We start from the raw sequence: 20,635 nt of genomic DNA, 5'->3' as shown, positions 1-20,635 counted from the left end.
ACGTGGATGGATGCATTGCCGAACAGGAAAACTGTTTGAAATGCTGAAGTTTTGTGATTAGTGTTAGTCGTTTCCGTTTGTGCCAGTAATGAAATGAGTGTTTGTATGAAGACATCTACGTCACTATGTGTGTATATTATTATTGACGTAATATCTCATGTTTTAATATAGTTAATATTTTGTGCATTGACGTATTCTGAGTTTCTGACACATACTGGTGTGTCAGAAAGCCTACACGTAGATGGTTGCTTTGTGCACATGCACAAATTTGCATACTTTGGGAAATTAGTGTTGTAATCAGTCTGTTATACCTAAATGCACAGCACCCTTTAAGCTCATGTGAAGGATAATTTAACATCACTTACGACTGTTAAGGAATCTTCAGTAGCCTACATGAAGCTTATGGTATTGTTTCATTTCTTAAATAGAATACTTTGCTTGCTTTTCTTGGAAAAAAATTCAAATGTGCCACACTGTCAAGGCAACTAGGCAATCATTGAACCATCGAGGAAACGTTACAGTTTCCTGTCTTTTAGCGTATGATGCTGAGTAATGCTGTGCTGTTACAAGGCAGATGATTTCCTATTACTTTAAATTTAAGCATGTATTCGAAAACAACTGCTTCATGATATGTAAATAATTAACTGGGTTACTTTTAATTGGAATAGGTACTAAGGTACATTGCAACAATATATGTGATAATTCTTTTGTAGGCATTCAAGTGACAATATGTCATATACCTTTCATAGAGTTTTGGATACATTAAATAATAGTAATTTATAGTGTTAATATATGTTAGTTATATAAGGTTGATTGACACCAATATCCTTTCTTTACATTATTTGGTAAAATGTCAAGAGAAATTGATTGCTGTGTGTTAATTTGACTCTTATGAGACAGTTTTTGTGTGGTGGCAATGATGATTAATCATCATTTAATGTTATCACTCTTACTGATGTGTGCTATTATGTTGTTTGGCCTCAGTTGGACGAAACTGAATATTGTGCATTTTTGTATGGGCAATGCAGTGTTAAATTAGTTTAAAGTTTTGTGTCATATGCTGATATATGTGCACACTAACAAGACATGTCATCCATTGCAGTTTGTTGCTGATATGTAACTTTGTGATTTGCCATTGTGATCCTATTTTACTACATTTTTGTTAATTTTGTGTCCCTTCACTGAAAGCTGGTGTCATTCCCTTCATGTGATTACCTGGATTGAAAAACAGTTAACCCTTTGGAATAAACACAGCATAAAAATGCCCCGAAAGAAAAGAAAGGGAGGTGGTGGTGGTGGTGGAATTTTTGCAGCATGTTTTGGAGGTACCGATGAACCTCCGGATATTCAATTGGACATGGTAGATGAAACAATGGCTGCTCCACCTACAATGATTGAAACAGAAGCCCCAATGCCCTCGCCAAATGAACTGAAAAAGAAGTTTGCCGAACTAGTGGTGAGCTAATTAAATTAGTTACTTGCTCATAAACAAATCACATTGAAATACTAAAACAAATCAATCATTGGTAGTTAGTCTTTTGTTTTATCTGGTTAGTTTGTGATAACGTAATTGTTTGGTCACATACTGACGCACCACACTTACCCCGGTCACGTGGTATATTGTCATAAAACGTGGTTAGCAGATTAATTGTTGGAGCATGCCCCATGAGTTTATCAACAACCAAAATAACTTTAGCCGGGATTTTCCGGTTGCGTTGGCATCCCAACCTAACAACACATATTCGCAAATCGCTTTCCAGGGTTTGTGTTTTTCAACAACTGCAGCCAGCAATGCGTTGCGCGATTTTCAAGCAGTTCGGAACAATAAACAACCATTGGTCATTGTTTGCAACGCAAACACAGCACTCTTGTCTTCGCAGCCCTTTATAGCTATACAACGCTTATAAGCCATCGGTACAAGATCATAAAACTTATTAGTTTGGTTAATTTCGTTTCACACTAAACTGAGTCCTCTGGTGCGGAAGCTTTGTTTTGAAACAATTCACGTCGCACAAGGCCAAATTTTGACACTTGGTTTCAGCGAGATTGTTTATTATGGCGTGTTGGAGTAGCTATTATGACGTCACGTTTCCGGCTTGCATCGTTTGAAGTGGAGTTCAAGTAACTGGCCGCCGATTAGAATTACAAACGTACTCTTGCCCCAATTACTTGCTTGGCATTGTATTTTGTGCTTTGGTAAATACGAAATTAGTGTTTATAGTTTCCATAACATAATATGACATGCATACATAAATGTGTTTAAAGATGCTGTCAAACAAATAAAACAATAGTTATGGGATAATTTTGGTATCAAATGACCAGAACTCTAAGGTGATTGTGCACAAAGGCCCCTGGAAAAATAAACGGCATGACATTCTTCCCCCAGTGAAAGCGGCAATAAAATCCATTTACCCGTCGTCGAAATGGTTGCATCGTCACTTGCGTTCCCATTTGTTATGGGCCAGTGGCCCGATTTAGGTCTCCAGGGCCTCCCTTGTCTGATGCGTTCTGACATCTGCCTTCCTGTGACGTCTGTACTGAAATGCAACAATCCGTCTTCTGTGGACGCCTGCACACTACATGGAAATCCCATTGACAACATTAACGTTAAATTGTGGAATTTCAACGTTAAGTTGTGCGCGGTTGTTTAACATAAACAGTTACAGTCGTGAATGTGAATATCTTGTTTGATTCGTTTGCAAACATGGTTCCAACTTTATTATGAAGCATATGTTGCAACGGCTTAAATAGAGAAAGTCATGTAGTAACACCAAGTGGTTTTCCCGGAAAGTATTTCTTTTTGCAACGAAAACAATGCGTCGTCTGATGCATAACACTGCGAAATTTGCCTTCAGCAGCAGGAAGTATTATCTATGCCTGAACGGATCGTGATGTAACTCAAGGGAACGCATACCACGTTTTGAAGCCGTGGCGCGCGTATTACCGGGTCGCAGCTTTGCGCTGTCGCCACGTAAATGTATTTTATAAAGCATTCCACTTTGTTTGATTATTGCGCTGGAAGTGCGTGCCCATAGTCACGGCCGATAATTGTTATGTTTCAGATTGGATTGTAATGAATGCTCTAGTTGCATACTTTCTCAATAGCCGTCATTGTTCCCCCTTGTTTTTAGCACTGGGGATACGGTTTTGTTGTCGTCACCGAGCATGTATGAAGTACCGAATATCATGGTCGTCCAGTAAAAAAAAACCTTTTGTGGTATTCGTGAAGTGTAGGTGACCAGTACGAAACTTTTGCGCAATATTATTTGCTAAACCGAAAGCACTCCATGTAATACACAATATATATGTTCAAAAAACTCACCAGCCCTTTCTGGTGAAAAATAATTAACTTGGTCGACGTTTCGGTCGTTATGCAATTGACATTGATCAGGTTTTTTGAACAGTATGCCTGGCATGGTCGGCAACAAACTATATAACAAAATTTTGCCGCAACAACCACACCAACAGGATTACCCACCGCAAAGGATCGGCGCACCCTTTCACACTTGCGGTGTCCTTTGTTACGTTAAAAAAGGCGCTAGGCAACTCCTATTCTATATCCGTTTCCAGGATCTGTATTTTCTCGGAAGACCCAGTGCGTAAAAGTTGGCCTTTGCGACAACTTGGTTTTTGGCGCCACAAACCCTCTTTGGCTGCGGATTTGCTGAAATTAACTGCTTGTTGGGAAGATTTGTTTGACGTACATTGTGTCTATCCATCACTCAAGTCCATGCTTGTTAAACCAACGAACGATTTCTAAACACGTTACTTAAAAACCACGCAGCTGGCATTTTTATTTTTGCAACTTCACTTTTGAACAATACCTATCTCCAGTTTAGCCATGGTGTAAATTTTCTAAATGTCGCGTAGCTTACCAAAGGTTAAACTGTAGTTGGAAAATGTACTCAACTGCGAAGCAAGGTTGAGCATAGAAAAGTGCTTGTGTTTAACCATTAACCGTTGCATTCATGTTGTTAAAGTTTTACAGCCTGCAGGTGACAATATAACGAGGTCCTGGACCATAGTTCAAGTTGGTGCGCCAGAATTACCTGCAGTATAACCACGTAGGCTAAATTATCGCCGCCATAACACCAATTTGCACAGCAAACACTTTGCAATAAGGCCAAAGGGTTGTTGTAAATGATCACTTTGGGCAGTAGGGCCTCTGTTCGGCTTTCTGCAAACACTTGATATTTGCTTACACATGTAACAAGCAAATAACAGCGGCCTTTTTGCGTGCGGTCTTGTTCTTGCCATGTTTTGAAATCGTGGTCGCGCAAGTCCATTTCAATCGTGAATGTTTGCGATCTGCGCGAACGTATTAGTTCTGTAACCCCCATATATCATACTCCACTAATGTGTGTTTTCGTTTCCATGTGGGGCATTGTGGGTTGTCATATAAGTGCTTTGTTGTACATTCAGCAATTTGTTTTCGAGACAAGCTGGGTTATAATCTTTTACTACACCTACAAACAATGCTGTTAGTTGAAAGAAAATGCAGAACCAAGTATTGCTATTTCTTATGTTAAAACATTGCGCCGTCGCTAAATAAACACCATTGCACATTTACCCAAATACTTCTACACCTGATTGCCATCTTTATATCCGTGATTGTCACGCAACAATGCCCGATACTCTCAAAGGAATACGTCTATTATTTACTTCACAAGCACCATATATTTGCGTGCCATTTTTGTTGTGTGCTATCTATTGCCTGCCAAACATTTTTGTGGCATTTTTTAGTGGTGTCTTAAAACCGACTTGCAAAAAAGTGCGTAATGTAATGTTGTTGGATCAAAAACAATGTACATTTTCTTATATGCTACAGGCGAAAATCAGTCCGCGTGTCCTTTTGAAACAAATAGCTAAATTTGGCCGGGAATGGAGTAATACTTGATAGTAATGATATCTACAAATCTGTTCGTTTTGAACTAACCACGCACCTTTGACAGGACGAGTTGGATCTTCCTGCCCCACACAGACAAGCCATGTTCAATTTAACGCCAGAGAAGCAGTGGCACATTTACTGCAGCAAAAAGAAGGTAAACACAATGTTGTTAAACGAAGGTTGAGTCTGATAGAATTCGTTCACTCACGCCGAATAGAAACAATTTTCGGTTTTTGTTACACATAAACATACAACTAAATGTAGGCTAACAGGCGCGAAGTAAATGGAAAATTATTAAGTGGTAATTTGAAAAGCATTGTTTTTTTCAGGAGCAAGAAGACCCGAATAAGCTCGCCACGAGCTGGCCAGATTATTACATTGATCGTCTCAACTCGATGAGCACAGTAAGTTGACGCCCTTTACACTGAAACACGGCGAAATTTAATACTAACGCGCCGGTATTCAACCCAAATAAAAGTTCTCTAATCGTCGGCAAATGACGTAACTTGTCCCTAAACTGTGAATCATTCTCACACCCACGTGTCTGGTCCGCCAGACTTTACACAAACCAAGGTTACGTCATCATTTTGTTTCGGGGAATCACCTTGTAAATTTTTAACACGGAAAGGAACTCGTTTCGACATCAGGATGTCTGTGAGCTTATCAGCAGTTCAAGCGTTCTTATTTCCTTGTCACTGGTAACAAAACCGCTTCAATTTAGTGATTTACTTTAACAATATGGGATTACCCAACTTAATTTGATAGCACGGAACCCACACTTTATCCAAAAGCAAATCCAATGAAGGTTCTGTTGACCTCACCGAGGTTACGTTCTCGAAACATTTATCACAGCGGAAGGGCTACCTGACACCCAAGACAAATGAAATAAAACAGTAGCACTCCAGAAACATATATATGTTGACTGGTACACATGTACAACCCATTTGCCTTTCTTCTTTCGCCCCAAAGATTTTGTTGACTCCAAAATGTAACAGACAAATATACACGCATATGAAAAAAATTACGCACCTTGCATTGTATCTGTCAAATTTACACATAAGTATATTTTTGTTTTTTTAATTTTTGAAATCGTATGAAACCAGAAACTTATTATATCAGCTAATGGCGGAGTATTTTTAACCAGAGGAAACTGAACCTTTTTGCTTCCACCACAAACACCCAACCAAAACACCGTACTCGCGCTTAATGACGACGCAGGGGCTATGTATCGAGTTTGTACAATGTTTTGCGTGTATCCTCTTACACGTGACCTTTACAACGCGCGCGCACGCGGTCAACTAGGGCCTTAAAGCATTGGCGCAAAGTGGGGGGTGTTGGCGGGTTCGTAATTTGATCAGCTTGTTTTAGGGCGGCCCATATCAAAGCGGCAAGAGCCTGGCTTATGAGCGACCAACTATCTGCACGCTATCTGCCACCGGTTCCCAACCCTGTTTATCTCTCGGCGATCAAACAAAAGCCCTTTTGGCCTCACATCCGATTGCCGAGGACACCGCGTCAGCTTGGCAACCTCAGGGAGTTCGGAAGAATTTTGCTTCTGGTTTTCGTAAAAATGCCACAAACCGATTTTTGTAAAAACTACCTTGCTGCGCCTTTAAAATACTTAGTTGGTTTTTGCTACGTGTTGTTAGAATTGCGTTTCGGAAGTCCAAACAATACTTAACCAATTTACCTAACAGACCACAACAATAATCATGTTTTACCTAAAAGTGCAAAATCAATTGCATTTCTTGCGCAAAAACGAATAATATTAGCAAACTGCCGACAGAAGGCGGCTGGTGTCTAAGTGTGTACAGAGCAAGTTTTATTGGGAATTTTCGTATCCCGCAATGTCTGGTATGGATCGTCCTCGCAATCAAAAATCAATATCCGACAGTCTCTGTCTGGTAATTTTGTAGGCAGAAAAACAAATTCACTAAAAGCAAATTCCCAGGGTGTTGCCCAAAACGTCACCTCCCTTTCCCACGTTAAAAAACCAATGCTCATTTCTACATCCAACCATCGCTGACACTCCCAGTTTCGGAATGTTGTTTGTCGCAAGAGTTTTGTCATGTACCCTGTTATTTAATTACACGTCGTAGATGTGGATGACAAGACATACGCTTTTTTTCATTTTCTGACTTAAGTCAACACGTTTTTGTTTGGTCCACGGGTCACCAGGCTGAATTAAACTCCCACCATCCTTGGAGAATATGAAGACCTTATTTTGACTCCACGAACAAGAGAAAATGTTGTGGCAATTACACCTAATGTCCCTTCAAACTACATCAACTACATCGCCAATCACCCAAATCGCGAGAAAATAACCCCCACCATATGTCGCTACTGACGCCTGGAGGTTCATTTATTCCCGTTACGACCCCTTCCCTGTTACAGGAGGATTCGAAATCAAAATGCCAACTTTTTGTGACTTCTTTTTAACAAAGCAAAAAAGTAATTGCTGGGAAAACAATACGAGCTAAACGTATAGTTGCCAGGCACCAACAAACCGACTTGAAAGGGCGTGACGTCAGTGTATTTATTTACCGACGATGGCAAGTAAACAAATCGTTCCCTCAGCTCGTCCATTACCTGAAAATCCATTAACGCACCGAACAGCTGTCGAATTCCATCGCCCGGTCAAAACCTGTCACACTTGGCGTTACGGTAACTTGTTGGATAACACAGCGAAAAAACGCATCCAAGCCGAATACCTGATATGCAAACCGTGTGTGCTTCTTTCGCGCCCGGGTTGTTCTGTTTCGTATTGCGTGACGCAATCTCGTTGTGACGTCACTATTAACCGTCTTTGTAAGGCTATTTTGGGTAGTGCTTTCACTTGTTTTGGCATGCTCGGCAGAAGATCAATCACTGACAGGTCTTGTACCATCCATATTTGTACACCCCATATTTACCCACATTTATAACCCCCGTTAACCCTACTATATTTGGTGGTCCCCATTGGGGTATTTTTCCAATGTTTGATTGAACATACATTGCTCATATGCCATAGGAAAGAAAAACGTTTGCAAAAAGTCTGTTTTCCCCTTGTTGTGTTTCAAAACATTCCATAATTTGCTGCAATAACAAAGCTAATCTCTAAGGCAATGAACAATCATTTAGTTGTTAACTTGGAGTGATATTTTGTACACGACACCCGCAAACACTAGTTTTCACATGGTAATTTGTGTCGTGTTGTGCAACTCCTTCTTCCCTATCCAATCAATAATTTGAAGAAGTGCTATCATTACGATGTAACGTTAGGTTAATGGTCCATATTGAAACTTTCTTTAACCACTTTTTGTTGTTTTCCAGATTATGGTTTTGATGTATGACGAAGAAGAAATTGAAATGAGATTGAAGCTAGTGGATGGCTTGAAGTCTGCATTAAGAACACAACCCCTCAGGTGGATGAACTATTCAAATCAAATCCAGTAGCGTCTGATAAAGTTTGCAATACCCCCAATGATTTTAGTGATATCCTTGCAGATTATTTTAACCTTTTTCTTCTTTTGCATTATGGCCAAAAAGTTTGCATTTGTTGTCAATTTTTTTCAATTAAATTTCAGGAACGTTGACTTTTATCAATAAAAACTAATTTGTGCAATGCAGGTTTATCATACGCTTCACTGAACTCGATGGATTGTCATGTATCCTAAACTTCTTGAAAAACATGGTTCCTGAAGTGAGGGATAGTCGAATCCATACTTCCATCATTGGTTGTGTGAAAGCTCTCATGAACAACACGGTATATATGAACATTCGATTAACTACATTAAAGGGACAAGTAACATGCTTTTTTGTGAAAGTTTTAATAAAAAAAAATAGATCACATAATATTAAAAAACAACATGTCTTTTGCATTGTCATCTTTAAAATATATCACTTGAAAGATTTTTTATTGCTGCTGAAAGAACATGTGACCAAAAAGTTCAGTATTAATAATTAATTAAAAATTCATATAGTGCGATAAACGTTTTCAAGGGGGTATGAAACTTAAGCCCTTTGCATCAGGAAATTATGCAATGCTTAGCATGACCAAGTTCTATTTATAGAGCAGTCCGGCAGATGAACACTAGGAATGTTATCTAGCTTAATATCGCAAAACTGCTTCAACCACAAATTGTAACAGTGCTTACTTGAGAGTTTAACCCTGACCATACCAGTGACATTTTGCACTTGGCCACAGATCATGCATGTATGACTTTGTGCAGCAAACCTGAAAAGAAAATAATACACAATGTAACTTAAAATGCACTTTTTTAGTGAATTCAAGGTAAAATGGTCTTATGTTAAAATGACAGTGGGGTCAGATTGGTCAAAACTAAAGAAATACAATTTGCATTTTTTTTTTGGAAATACAAGTAAAATCCTATCAAATCCACACTGTAAAATATTGTGCCTTCTATTAACAATGTCCTTCCATCTTGCAGCAAGGTAGAGCAAATGTGCTTGCCCACCCAGAAGGCATAAATGTAATCGCCCAGAGTTTGGCTTGTGAGAGCCTTCGAACCAAGACAGCAGTCCTTGAGATACTCGGAGCTGTCTGTCTTGTCCCCGGTGGCCACAAGAAGGTGCTAGAGGCAATGCTGCATTACCAGAAGTATGCCCATGAACGAACCAGATTCCAGGTACAGTGCAATGCACTCGCCATGTTGTCCGGAAGTAGAATTTCATAAAGCAGATGGAAGTTGTGTACACTTCATTTGTTCTTGTAGACAAGGCGTTTTATGTTTAGAACAAAAGTCCATCACCTGCTGTTTTGCAACAATACATCTACGGTTTCACTTTCTAATTATAAATGCAAAAAAAAATACCTATAAGAGCATTGAATTACACCGCACAGGTTTCATTGAATGGAACATTCCAAATTGTAAAATGAAAGTTTGGTTTTGGTTTTGAACACAATGATTCTTTTACTCCATTGTTAGTATGTTAGAGTTTCTTTCCTTGTACACTTAACGTATATGTAAAAGCCATTTTTTGCTTTGTTTTTGAAATTTTTTTCATGCAAGCAAGAATTGTGTTAGGTATCAATATTTTATATCTTGTTTTTATCAAATTTCATGAAAGCCCTAAATTTTTGATGGAACTTAAATTATTTATGTTACTTGGAGTCTACAAGTGAAGAAAAGGTTTGTATAGAGAAGGAGACAAATAGACCTTGGTGTTGTTTGCGAATTCTTTGCTCACCACAAACAGGCTGTCAGTTTCTCTCGGCTATATTATTTCTTTTCCAAACACACTTAATACACTTATTTTTATTCTTTTGCTACGACATTAACATTTCATCCCTTGTAACAAATGCTTTAAAATGTAATTTGTTTTTTACAGAACATAGTAAATGAGCTAGCAGTGAACCAACATTCCCCAGAAGACGACAGCTTCGAAGTGAACCTCAAGACAGCTGCCCTGTCCTTCCTCAATGCCCTCATTAGTTGTGGGGCAGGAGAGGTGGGAACTTTATTACAATCTATGTGGAAGTACAGACTCTCCAGTGTGATAGTTAACCTAATACCACCCACTCACGACTGGCTTTACAGGAGTGCTGAATATACATTGAAGCCATTGTCATGTTTGTACAAAGGCTACAAGCCCATGTGGTTACTGTAAGCTTGATTTTCAACGCGCAAGGATTTTAAAACTTAATGTTGTACCAATTGCTAAACAACCTGTATGTTGAACACTTTTGTGTTCTGCCAGTATTAGCCTCCAAAATTATGCATATTTCTATTATAAACAAAAATTTAACCATCTGTATACCATTGATTCCAGTTTACCATTACAGACAATGCTATTTTAAACTTTTTTTTAGCTGTGACAATTCCAGGAGACAATTCAGAAATTCAACAAAATTTTGTCAAACTATTTTCATTTTGTGGTAACTTCATGCAATTTGTTGCAATTCGCAGCAGACGCTTGTGAAATGTCAGGCATTTCAATAATTGTGGGCAAAGCACAAAAATGCCTGATAGCCTTAGGCTGTTTTATGTGACAAGCGTTGTCATTTAAATCCAATCTCAGTTGTAAATTTTTTGTCAAATTTGGTGTGTTTGCAGTGGTATGTAGATTACGTCAAGCTGCAACGTAAACTCCCTTAAAAGTATATTTGTGTGTGCAGTGTATAATGCAAAACATGAAGCAAATTGCAAATGTTTAAAGATACATGAATACTACGTTTGATTAAAGGCCGTTTTTGACAAAATCTTCCATCTAAATGAAAAAAACTCTGTAGCCATAACATGGGTTTGTTTTCATGCTTTACCTGAAGTCTTTTGTATGATTTAATATGAAATATTTTTAAATGAATATAACCTAAGTTGGATTTTCTTGTTTAGGATCACCTGGAATTTCGTTGCCATCTCCGCTATGAACTTCTATTGCTGGGTATTCAGCCAGTGATGGTCCAGCTCCGACAGTATGAAAACGACGTCCTCAACAAACATCTCGACTTCTTTGAACTTGTTCGACGAGAGGATGAAGAGGAAGTGGCATCGAGATTTGATGTGGTAAAAACATACAAACTGATAAATTTGAAATAGATTTGTTAATAAGTTATCAGAAAGAGGGTGAGGTATCTTCGTCCAAATATGTGTGTTGGGGAGTTTAAAGGTATCCAATTATTTTTACATTATGGTAATGATTTTAAAATATTTGTTATTGGAAGTTCATAGCAATTTGGGGGTTTGGACAACTGATAATGTTGTTTAAAGAAATATTGCGTGTTTAATTCAAACAGTATTCTATTGTAACATTTCAATATGTGTGTGTGCTTAAATGTGTCCCGGTCGTAAGAATTTATTGTACCAAAAGACAGTTATGGGACATTTCTGGTGTTCACTGCATATTTGTATTGGAATAAAATTGATCAATATTAATTCTTTTAAATAATGTGTTTTGTCAAACTACTGACTCATAAAAGGTTTCTTCAATGACCTCTGTATTGTTTCCAGCACCATGTGGACACGAAGAGTGCAAGTGATATGTTTGACTTCATACAGAAGAAGCTCTGCTTTACCGAGGCCTACCCCAACCTTCTGTCACTTCTATATCACTGCATGTTGCTGCCATGTGCGTATTTATGTAAAAACATTTTGTCGGTACCTTATTTCTGTCAAACAAAGTACAATCCAAACTTTCATTAAATGGGCAAATGTGTATGTTCACAACTTTTTTTCATTTGATTTATTCAGTAGCTTTATTGCCAGAAACTATTGTTTTGCAACCAAGGCTAGAATAACTGTATTGTGAACTTCTTGCCAACTTGAATTCTACAGTAAACAGAGGAGGCAGTCCATATCATTGGCAATTGTTCGATCGAATTGTGCAGCAAATAACTTTGCAAAAAGTGGATGGAAGCGATCCGGACGTTTCATTCCTCAGGAATTTTAATTTGGAAAAATGCCTCAGATTGTAAGAAGTCCCACGATGTGTAATCTGCTGTGTTTAGTTGTAAAATCATTGATCATTTACCGGATAAACTCCAGTTATCTTTTAAAGTGAAAAGATATGTGATATTGTTTTAATTTATTTGTTTCAAGGCCTTGTTTAGAACAATCTTCTTATGCTTTTGGCTTGTCAATAATTTCTTGTCGATGATAAGATTTTAAAAAACTTCTCAGTCATTAGATTTACTTTCAACACTAAGCATAAATATTATAGGTTGGTCGACGAAAATGAAATCAAAAAATGGAAGGAACAGGCTGAAACAATGAGGAAAAGTATGTCTATGTTTTTCCATGTATAACCTTCATTAAAATAATAAAATTGTATGACGTACATTTGCAAAACCTAGCAATTGAGACAGTCATTTTCAGCATGTTGAATATCACTTTAATTTTAGCCGTATTAATTCTATTTGTTAGTAAAGCTAGTTAAACTGAAATAAAATATCAATGGCACTTTAATCAGATCAATGCAAGTTTATTCTGCTCTATTACACCAACATTTGTTTAAAATATAATGTGGTTTGGCACATAAACAGCTTTCAGATTTTAATATAAAATATTTTTTTATAAATTACTGCTTACACTTCCTACTAGAGTAGGAAAGTGGTGGTACACACATTATATTTTAAACAAATGGTGGTACAAAGATTAAAGTAGTATGTTGAACAGAACATGATGAGATGAAGGTCCAGCTTGATCGCAAGGAGCGTGAGTGTGAGGCAAAAGTGAAGGAGAAGGAAGATCTGATGCGGACTCTCAACATCCTCAAGTCCAAGCTCGACTCAGAGCAGAAAGATCGACAAGGCACTGAAGTGAAATTGACCGAGATGACCCAACATGCCGACATGCTGAGGAAAACCGTAAGTTTCAACTTTTACTGTTGTCTTAGTTTGAAAAGATTTTGCTGCTTCATTAATGCAATTGTGTGATATTTATTCTTGTGGGGAGGGGTATCAAAAACTGTTTGAAATGACCATTTCTATACACTAAAAAATCTTTACAATTACAAATATCCACAGGGAATTGCTTAAAAACATTTTAAAGAAAAATTTAAAAAAATGTGTTTTATATGATTTTGCAAATAAATTGTGACATTTTCTGAAATACGCATCCAAACTAAATTTGCCGATATTACCAAAACACCCTTATATGGTCACTAAAAATGGGTACAATTTTTTTCATTGAAGTTGTAACATTCGCATGTCATTTAAAACCAACATGGTCATGTACATGTCTGAACGTCCGTGCATATCAGACATAATGAAACTAATTCACGCTCTTTCATCCCCGAATAGTCCGTGTCTAGTGGTAAAGAGGGGATTTACAGTGAACCACCAAATGAAGAAGCGGTGTACGAAGTGGTAAGATCACATGATTGTGATTTTCATGATGATGCATGATTTGCCTTTCTGTGATAGCCACTAATGTTTTGTTTGTCACATGAATGGCATGTTTCGACTGCCTTTTATGTGAATACCTTAGTTGAGACTTATTTTTTTTGTTATCATTTTTTATCGGATGAGATTTTGTGAAGAAAAGTGTTAGAATTGATTTTGTTAGTTCTAAAATGGGATTTAGTAGAAATTGTGTTCACTGCTGTTTTTTTAGCTGATACTAATATTGACCAATGGTAGCATTTACATATTATTTAAATTTGGGGGGCTATTTGCAAACCATGTAATTTGCAAACCTTGCTAGGGTTGTCATGTTATGTATTTTTAACAAGCACACAAGTTATGACAAGCATATTCACCAAAATTCTTCTTACCACACTGAACAATTTAGTTTGCTAAAATGGAAAAATGCATGCCACACAAACATGTTTTGCAAAAATAATCAAAACGTAATTGTGCCTTATATGTTAAAGGCATGAATATGATTTAAGATAATGTGCAAGGTTTCTGTTTGATTAAAAACTTGTAGCAACGCTCAAAAGTGTTTCTGAGGTGCCATCTATATACCTCGACAGCCATTAGTTGTACATATCTCTCAAACTTTTCGTTGCTGTTTTGTTTGAGTAGTAACTAGATAACTAGCCATAAAATATTTTTACCATTTTGATTTTACCATGGTTTTGTGTTTGCTTGCCAGTTATTGTTTTTCGTTTTACATTTTTAGTAATGGTTTGGATTTTTAACATTTACATTGTGTTTTTTACCTCGGGAGTTTATTTGAGTTTTTGTACTTTTTGACAATTAGATACCGAAGAATTGGATTTGCTAGAGTTGGCAATGTTATATCGCTCTGCATTATACAAACAATATTCTTAATTTGTTAAAAAACACTGTTTTTTTGTAACAACTGAAGTTTTACCAAACATAAATGTTGCCTTTAGACACTATAAGGAACTGCAGATTGTGTAAATTATAACCTTCATTAAATTATAAACTGTTTCCATGTAAATTTCCACCATTTACTTCATCTTGCAGATTGCCAATGAACAAGAAGAAAAAGCCAAGTTGCAGCAAATTATCCAGAGTGGAAACATTTCAGATGACGTGAAAAAGTCGATTGCTTCAGCCCCTGTTCCCCCACCTCCACCCCCAAGCAACATCCCTCCACCCCCTCCACCAGGAGGAGCAATTCCACCCCCACCTCCTCCCATGGGTGGAATACCCCCACCACCTCCACCAGGTGGGGTGCCACCCCCTCCAAAGGGTGGGGTTCCAAGGCCTCCGGGTGGTGGTGCTGGTGGCCCATCACTAAACCTTCCCAAAAAACAAATACCTAAAGCGCCAAACCCCCTTAAATCATTCAACTGGTCGAAGTTGCCCGAAAGTAAGCTTTCAGGGACAATCTGGATGGATCTTGACGACTCGAAGGTATCGGTTTGTTTGTTGCCCGCACCAAATGTACAAAATTACTTTTCAGGCTTGCGGATAAAATATTATCTCGGTTTGGTTGGTTTTAAACAAATTATTGCCAAAAACGCACAAAATGCTTTGCATAATATTACTTTCACGTCTGGTTAAAACAAGCAAGTTCCTCAAGTAGTATCTAGCGCTTTTATTGCACATAGCATATTTTATGTATTTCCTGTTATAATTACGCTGTCCCATGTGGTTTAGGCATTCAAGTTGATCGACTTACCCAACTTAGACAACACATTTTCTGCCTACCAACGACAGCAGGTAAAAAGCCACGCCAAAAACAATGTAATTGCGCATTTGGCTTGCATGAATATTGCATGGTTGCCGAGGGCCCGTCGTTACGAAATCAAATAAATATTGGGAATTGAAACTTAAACAGACAGCAATGGATTTTGGTTGCATCTTAAAAGATAAGAAAAATTTAAAGCGTATTTAAAGAAATCAAATAGTACTGTTTGTTTGACATGGCAATGGATAATTTTCACGAAGCTATTTAGAAAATTGGTGCCTTTTACAAATGTATCACATGTAATTGATATTCATTTTTAATTGTGAGAGTTTCAAAAGAAACAGCTTTCTTGCCCTTGTCATGCACACGCTACTATTTACTTGAGGGCTGTTTGTGTATGTCAACATATCTGGTTATTCCATACAAGGTATACTTTTCATATTGTCACAAGTTATTGTACTTGTAATTTTGTAGTTAAACAGCGGTTTTACTGTTTAAAATCACATGAAGTAAGGCCGTGTTTGCGACCAACATACAGATGCTGCTAACAATATATCCTGGGTGGCCTGTGGTGCTTCTTACATACTGCGCTATCCTCACGCATGTAACTCATAACACTGTATGTTGCCCCCATTCATGTCCAGTGTCATGTTGCAATCAGCAACAGTTGCAAAACGTTTCACATCCCCGTGCATTTGCGGTGCCTGCCCGATTTTGTTTAACCTGTTCATAACCACGTGTTTTTGCTGCACTAACTTAATTGCTCTTTGCATGTCTACGAAGGAGACGCCAATAAACATTCCATTAAAGGTGAGCACCTCATACTGCATGAAGCAATACTTCTATCTATGCTTTGCTCTGGGAATTGATAACACTTGAAATAATTCGAAACATATTGAATGGCTTTCAAAAAATGCGAAATTTGACCGTGATTGTGGTGTTAACCGTATAGAACCAATTAGTTTTGCAAAATACGTTAATTTTTGTGAGGAAAATGTCGATCATTATATATATATGTTTTATTGCAGAATATCTTCGCTTATGTGTTGCAAGCTATAAACAATATACGATGTTTAAAACGTTTGATAAAATACCTATGAGTGCCATACCCACAAGTGTTGTACCACTGTTTACTGAACGAATCCCATCTAAACCCGTGCAGAAGTACGGATCGCAGGAAGATCTTGCGGTAAAGAAAGTCAAGGAGTTGTCAGTGATCGACGGACGTCGTGCACAAAACTGCACCATCCTACTTTCCAAACTCAAATTGTCGGACGAAGACATTAAGAGGGCTGTACTTAGTTGTGATAAGGTAATATTCGATCACCTCATTGCCCTTTCTTTCTTGCGACAACGTAACGCTTCCATCGAAAATGTATTTTTGTTTCGAAATTGATTTCTTGTCAGTTTAATTGGCGGCGTATCTTGCTCCCTGGACACGTAGCGTCTGTTCGCGTTCCCACTAAAGCTGCTTCGACATTCGATAAACTTTCATTTCAACAGCAATTTTTTTGTATACGTGTGCTTACGATCATCATATAAAAAGTCATATTCACGAGAAAAACAAACATTTTCAGTAAAAGGCGAATCACGGAACCAACTCTAATTTCCTACCAATGCACAATTTATGGCTGTTGTAAATCGAATTAATCTCAACGTTATTGTGTAAAATTTTGTGACAGAGCGAGGACTTGCAAAAAGACATGTTGGAGCAGCTGATCAAGTTCATACCCTCTAAAGAGGAGATCGACATGTTAAACGAACACAAAAACGATATTTCGAAGATGGCCAAAGCTGACCGATTTCTTTTCGAAATGAGCCAGTGAGTACTAGGGATTCATTAATTTATTCCGGTTCAAATGTGGCAAAATATGTTGTGTTTCACGAAACGTGATGGAAAAAACTTTCGTTTGTGGAAGTCTTTGCTTGGCCGTTTGGTCAGCAAAGTCGTCTGATAGTCACACCAGCTGCACTGATGAGACCTTTTAGGTCGAAACAGTGGCCATCTGTCTGCAGCTTATACACAATTTCGTTTGTTTTAATTTTAATGTTTTTCAATAAGCCGTATGCCCATATCTGCGCAAAATTGTATATGACTTCGTAATAAAATATTCATGTCTTCCTCAGAATCCACCACTACGAGCAAAAACTAAAAGCCCTATTTTACAAGAAGAAATTCCACGAACGGATATCCGAACTTCAGCCGAAAGTCGAAGGTGTGACGACGTTCTTCTTAACATTTATTACTCGCGCATATTCCATCACGTGATCTGTGACGTCATATTTAGCCATTCTAAAAGCGGTGAAGGAGGTTGAAGGTAGCAAGAAGCTGCGCAGGGTTCTGGAGATGGTTTTGGCGTTTGGCAACTACATGAACAAAGGGCAGAGGGGAAACGCGTACGGATTTAAACTGCAAAGCTTGAACAAGATTGCTGATACAAAGTCTAGCGCCAACAGGTAGAGCAAAACTCAACGAACTAATGTGAAACAAAGTCATATTAAAATGTGCTAAGGCGTGAACTGAACTTAAAAAAAATGCACGAAGGAAAAAAATTACGTTTTTTAACTTTCGTCAATTTGTGCACGGATGAGACATTGATGTCGAAACAGCGGCCATCTGTCTTCAGCTTACACAATTCATATTATTGAATCCATTTTGCTTTTGTCAATTTGTCAGAAAAAGCTGAAAAAGTTCAGCGATTTTGAACATTCCTCTCCCCCATCCTTTCAAAAGCTAAATAGCTTTTATGTATATGTTTCTTTTTATTGGTTCCATGTGATAAAAGTTTTTTATTCTAATCACCAACTCCTTACCACTATGTAGAAACGTCACCCTCATGCACTTCCTTGTCGGAATGCTGGAGAAAAACTCACCCGAACTTCTCGACCTGCCTGAAGATCTGAGCCACGTGGATGTAGCGGCCGGTGTCAGGTGACGTAACCGGGATGTCAAAGACAAATTGTGACGTAACAGTCTGTGTTATTGCAGCCTTGGAGAGGTGGACAAAGAATTAGCGCAGCTCCGTGCAGGATTCAAAAGCTTGACAACGGAACTTGACTTGCAAAAAGCGCGGGTTTTGGCGGGTCAGAACGATCCACAGGACCAGTTTGTCCCTGTCATGACTGACTTCGTTACCGTGGCAACGTTCGGATTTACCGAACTTGAGGAGTTGCAAGTTGATGCAAAGAAAGGAGTAAGTAGAATGTTTAAATATAATTTAAATTGTTTTACTGTAGCTTTGCAACCTAGCGTTTTATGGTTAATTTACCCTGTGTGCGTGAGAGCTCTGGTCATCAGGGTGCGTATGGTTGAGTCGCTGCACTTTTATGGACTTCGTCGGTTTAGGACGGTGTTTCCCCAAACTGGGGGTCACGACCTTGTGGGTAAATTTAGATTTCTTGATATTTCGAAACATTGATTACTCCCGAACAAAAAAGGTTACAAAAAGTTTTGGTGAATTGGAAATGGTCCCGACCATTAAGTTTCGGAAGCCCTTGGTGTTTGAAATCTGTTTCCTGTGGTTTACCAATAATGGGATAATTATTTATCTGAACTTGGCTCACATTGCAGAGTCCGTGCGCATCCTTCGCATGTACAACTTCTCACCTCTGATACTTTTTAGTATGGAAAAGTTTGCGGGCTTTTTGCCGAAGATCCGAACAAACTTCAGCCCGATCAATTCTTCGGTCTCTTCACCGCGTTTATGGATACGTTCAACAATGCGAAGAAGGACAACGCGGCGATGCGCAAGAAGAAAGAAGACGAGGAACGAAGGAAGAAAACCGAAATCGAGGTTTGCCCCCTGTTTCCTCTTTCAACTTCAGGCTTTCATAATTCATAATTTCACTCTTTAATCCGTTTCAGAGAGAAAAGGAAAAACAGAAACGTAAAACGGCGAAAGGCGGAGGGAAAAAGGATGAGAGAGGTGAATTCGACGACCTTGTATCCGCTCTCAGGTCCGGGGAAGTCTTCGAAAAGGAAGTCAGTAAATTCCAGAAAAGAAACCGAAACCGGAGGGTTCCATCCGGAATGGACTCGGATCGCGAGAGAGTCGTCACCAAGATTACCACGCACATTTGACCAATCGCAGCGCAGCAAATGTGGGCGTGGTTCGTGACCCGCCCACAGGTGTGCGGCAAGGTGTCTGCAACAGCGCCCTCACGCGGAGGACTGGCGCTGGCGTCGTACTAACGTGGCGATTTTCAATTGGCTGTCACTGTACCCCACGACAGCTTCGCCTTTTATGCTTTATCACGTCATAGGCAACGTGCCTTTCAACATCACAACTGCCCTTTTGTTAGGCAATAAATACATTTCATTATTACGTCATAATCGTCACTGAACTTCTTTTTTTTATTTTACCTATTTTTTGTTCAACTAACTCCCGGCGGTGAAATGAACGCGTGAATGTCCCGCGTCATATCACCATCTGACGTCACATTTCTTGAAATAACATTTGAAAATATTTCCCCTACGTAACGAAGCCGAATTATTAGCCGCTTTTTATTCGGTATGTCCCGAATCATATTATTATTGTTCCACGCGCATTGATTGGCTGTTCCAAGTCACCAATAACGAAAGAGGTACTTCCCCTCACTTAAGCTGGTACGTTGTAACTTCACGTAACGCATCACGCTACTTAATTTGCTGTTGCCATGACTACGTTCGCCGTTTCGAGAAATAAAGCGAGTTCGTTGTAGCGCAAAGAGGACAACTGGTGATTGCTTTGTTGGGTTTCAAAAAGGCAACCGTGCAAGGACTACAATGGTCTAATATTTTTATCCCCCCTCTGGGAGTGTAGAAAAACCTATCTTACAGAAAGTGGACAGAACGTGATGTGGTGGCTGGGGCACAATCCTGAAGTCATGTTTTTGTTGAGAGTTTGTCAAAGAGGATTTATACCAGGTGGGAAAATCACCGTTATGAACTTGGTACTGGGATTGGATATTTTCTAAACCCAACCTTTGTAGTTTATTGCACAGTGTTACATATTTTCGTGACCCACAATTTTACACGGTTGGTTTGGTACGCTTGGTTAGACTTATTGAGTGCAGTGTGACTAAGTAACCAATGGACAACGGTTGCATTAAGGCATGATGATGAAAGTCTTCAATGCATTGTAAGACAGTCTGGAGTGATATTAATAACTTTGTTTCTGATCATTTGGGAAAAAATACTATTGACTTCATACAATTTGCCCAA

General features: G+C 38.6%; 1 protein-coding gene across 2 annotated transcripts; it reads left to right on the top strand.

The window, feature by feature from the left end:
- The first annotated feature begins 1,106 nt into the window (after nucleotides 1-1,106).
- LOC145899014 (disheveled-associated activator of morphogenesis 2-like) lies at nucleotides 1,107-20,141 on the top strand. 2 transcript variants are annotated; one of them, XM_082987720.1, is made up of 24 exons: nucleotides 1,107-1,456; nucleotides 4,953-5,042; nucleotides 5,218-5,292; nucleotides 8,201-8,292; nucleotides 8,498-8,633; nucleotides 9,319-9,516; nucleotides 10,220-10,339; nucleotides 11,224-11,394; nucleotides 11,839-11,956; nucleotides 12,163-12,298; nucleotides 12,548-12,606; nucleotides 13,003-13,193; nucleotides 13,629-13,694; nucleotides 14,763-15,155; nucleotides 15,402-15,464; nucleotides 16,216-16,242; nucleotides 16,595-16,744; nucleotides 17,115-17,254; nucleotides 17,560-17,648; nucleotides 17,721-17,889; nucleotides 18,257-18,364; nucleotides 18,422-18,626; nucleotides 19,056-19,226; nucleotides 19,298-20,141. In XM_082987720.1, exons 1-24 carry the CDS (start codon nucleotides 1,262-1,264, stop codon nucleotides 19,511-19,513), a joined length of 3,378 nt encoding a protein of 1,125 aa, XP_082843846.1. In that variant the 5' UTR covers nucleotides 1,107-1,261; the 3' UTR covers nucleotides 19,514-20,141. The 2 variants fall into 2 exon arrangements, with proteins under 2 accessions (XP_082843846.1, XP_082843847.1); XM_082987721.1 differs by lacking the exon at nucleotides 16,216-16,242.
- Nucleotides 20,142-20,635: the final 494 nt, after the last annotated feature.

This window comes from Ascidia mentula, chromosome 4 (assembly GCF_947561715.1).
Source record: "Ascidia mentula chromosome 4, kaAscMent1.1, whole genome shotgun sequence".
Classification (NCBI taxonomy): Eukaryota; Metazoa; Chordata; class Ascidiacea; order Phlebobranchia; family Ascidiidae; genus Ascidia; species Ascidia mentula.
The sequence above is the reverse complement of the archived record's forward strand: the minus strand, read 5'-3'. Positions and strand labels throughout refer to the sequence as shown.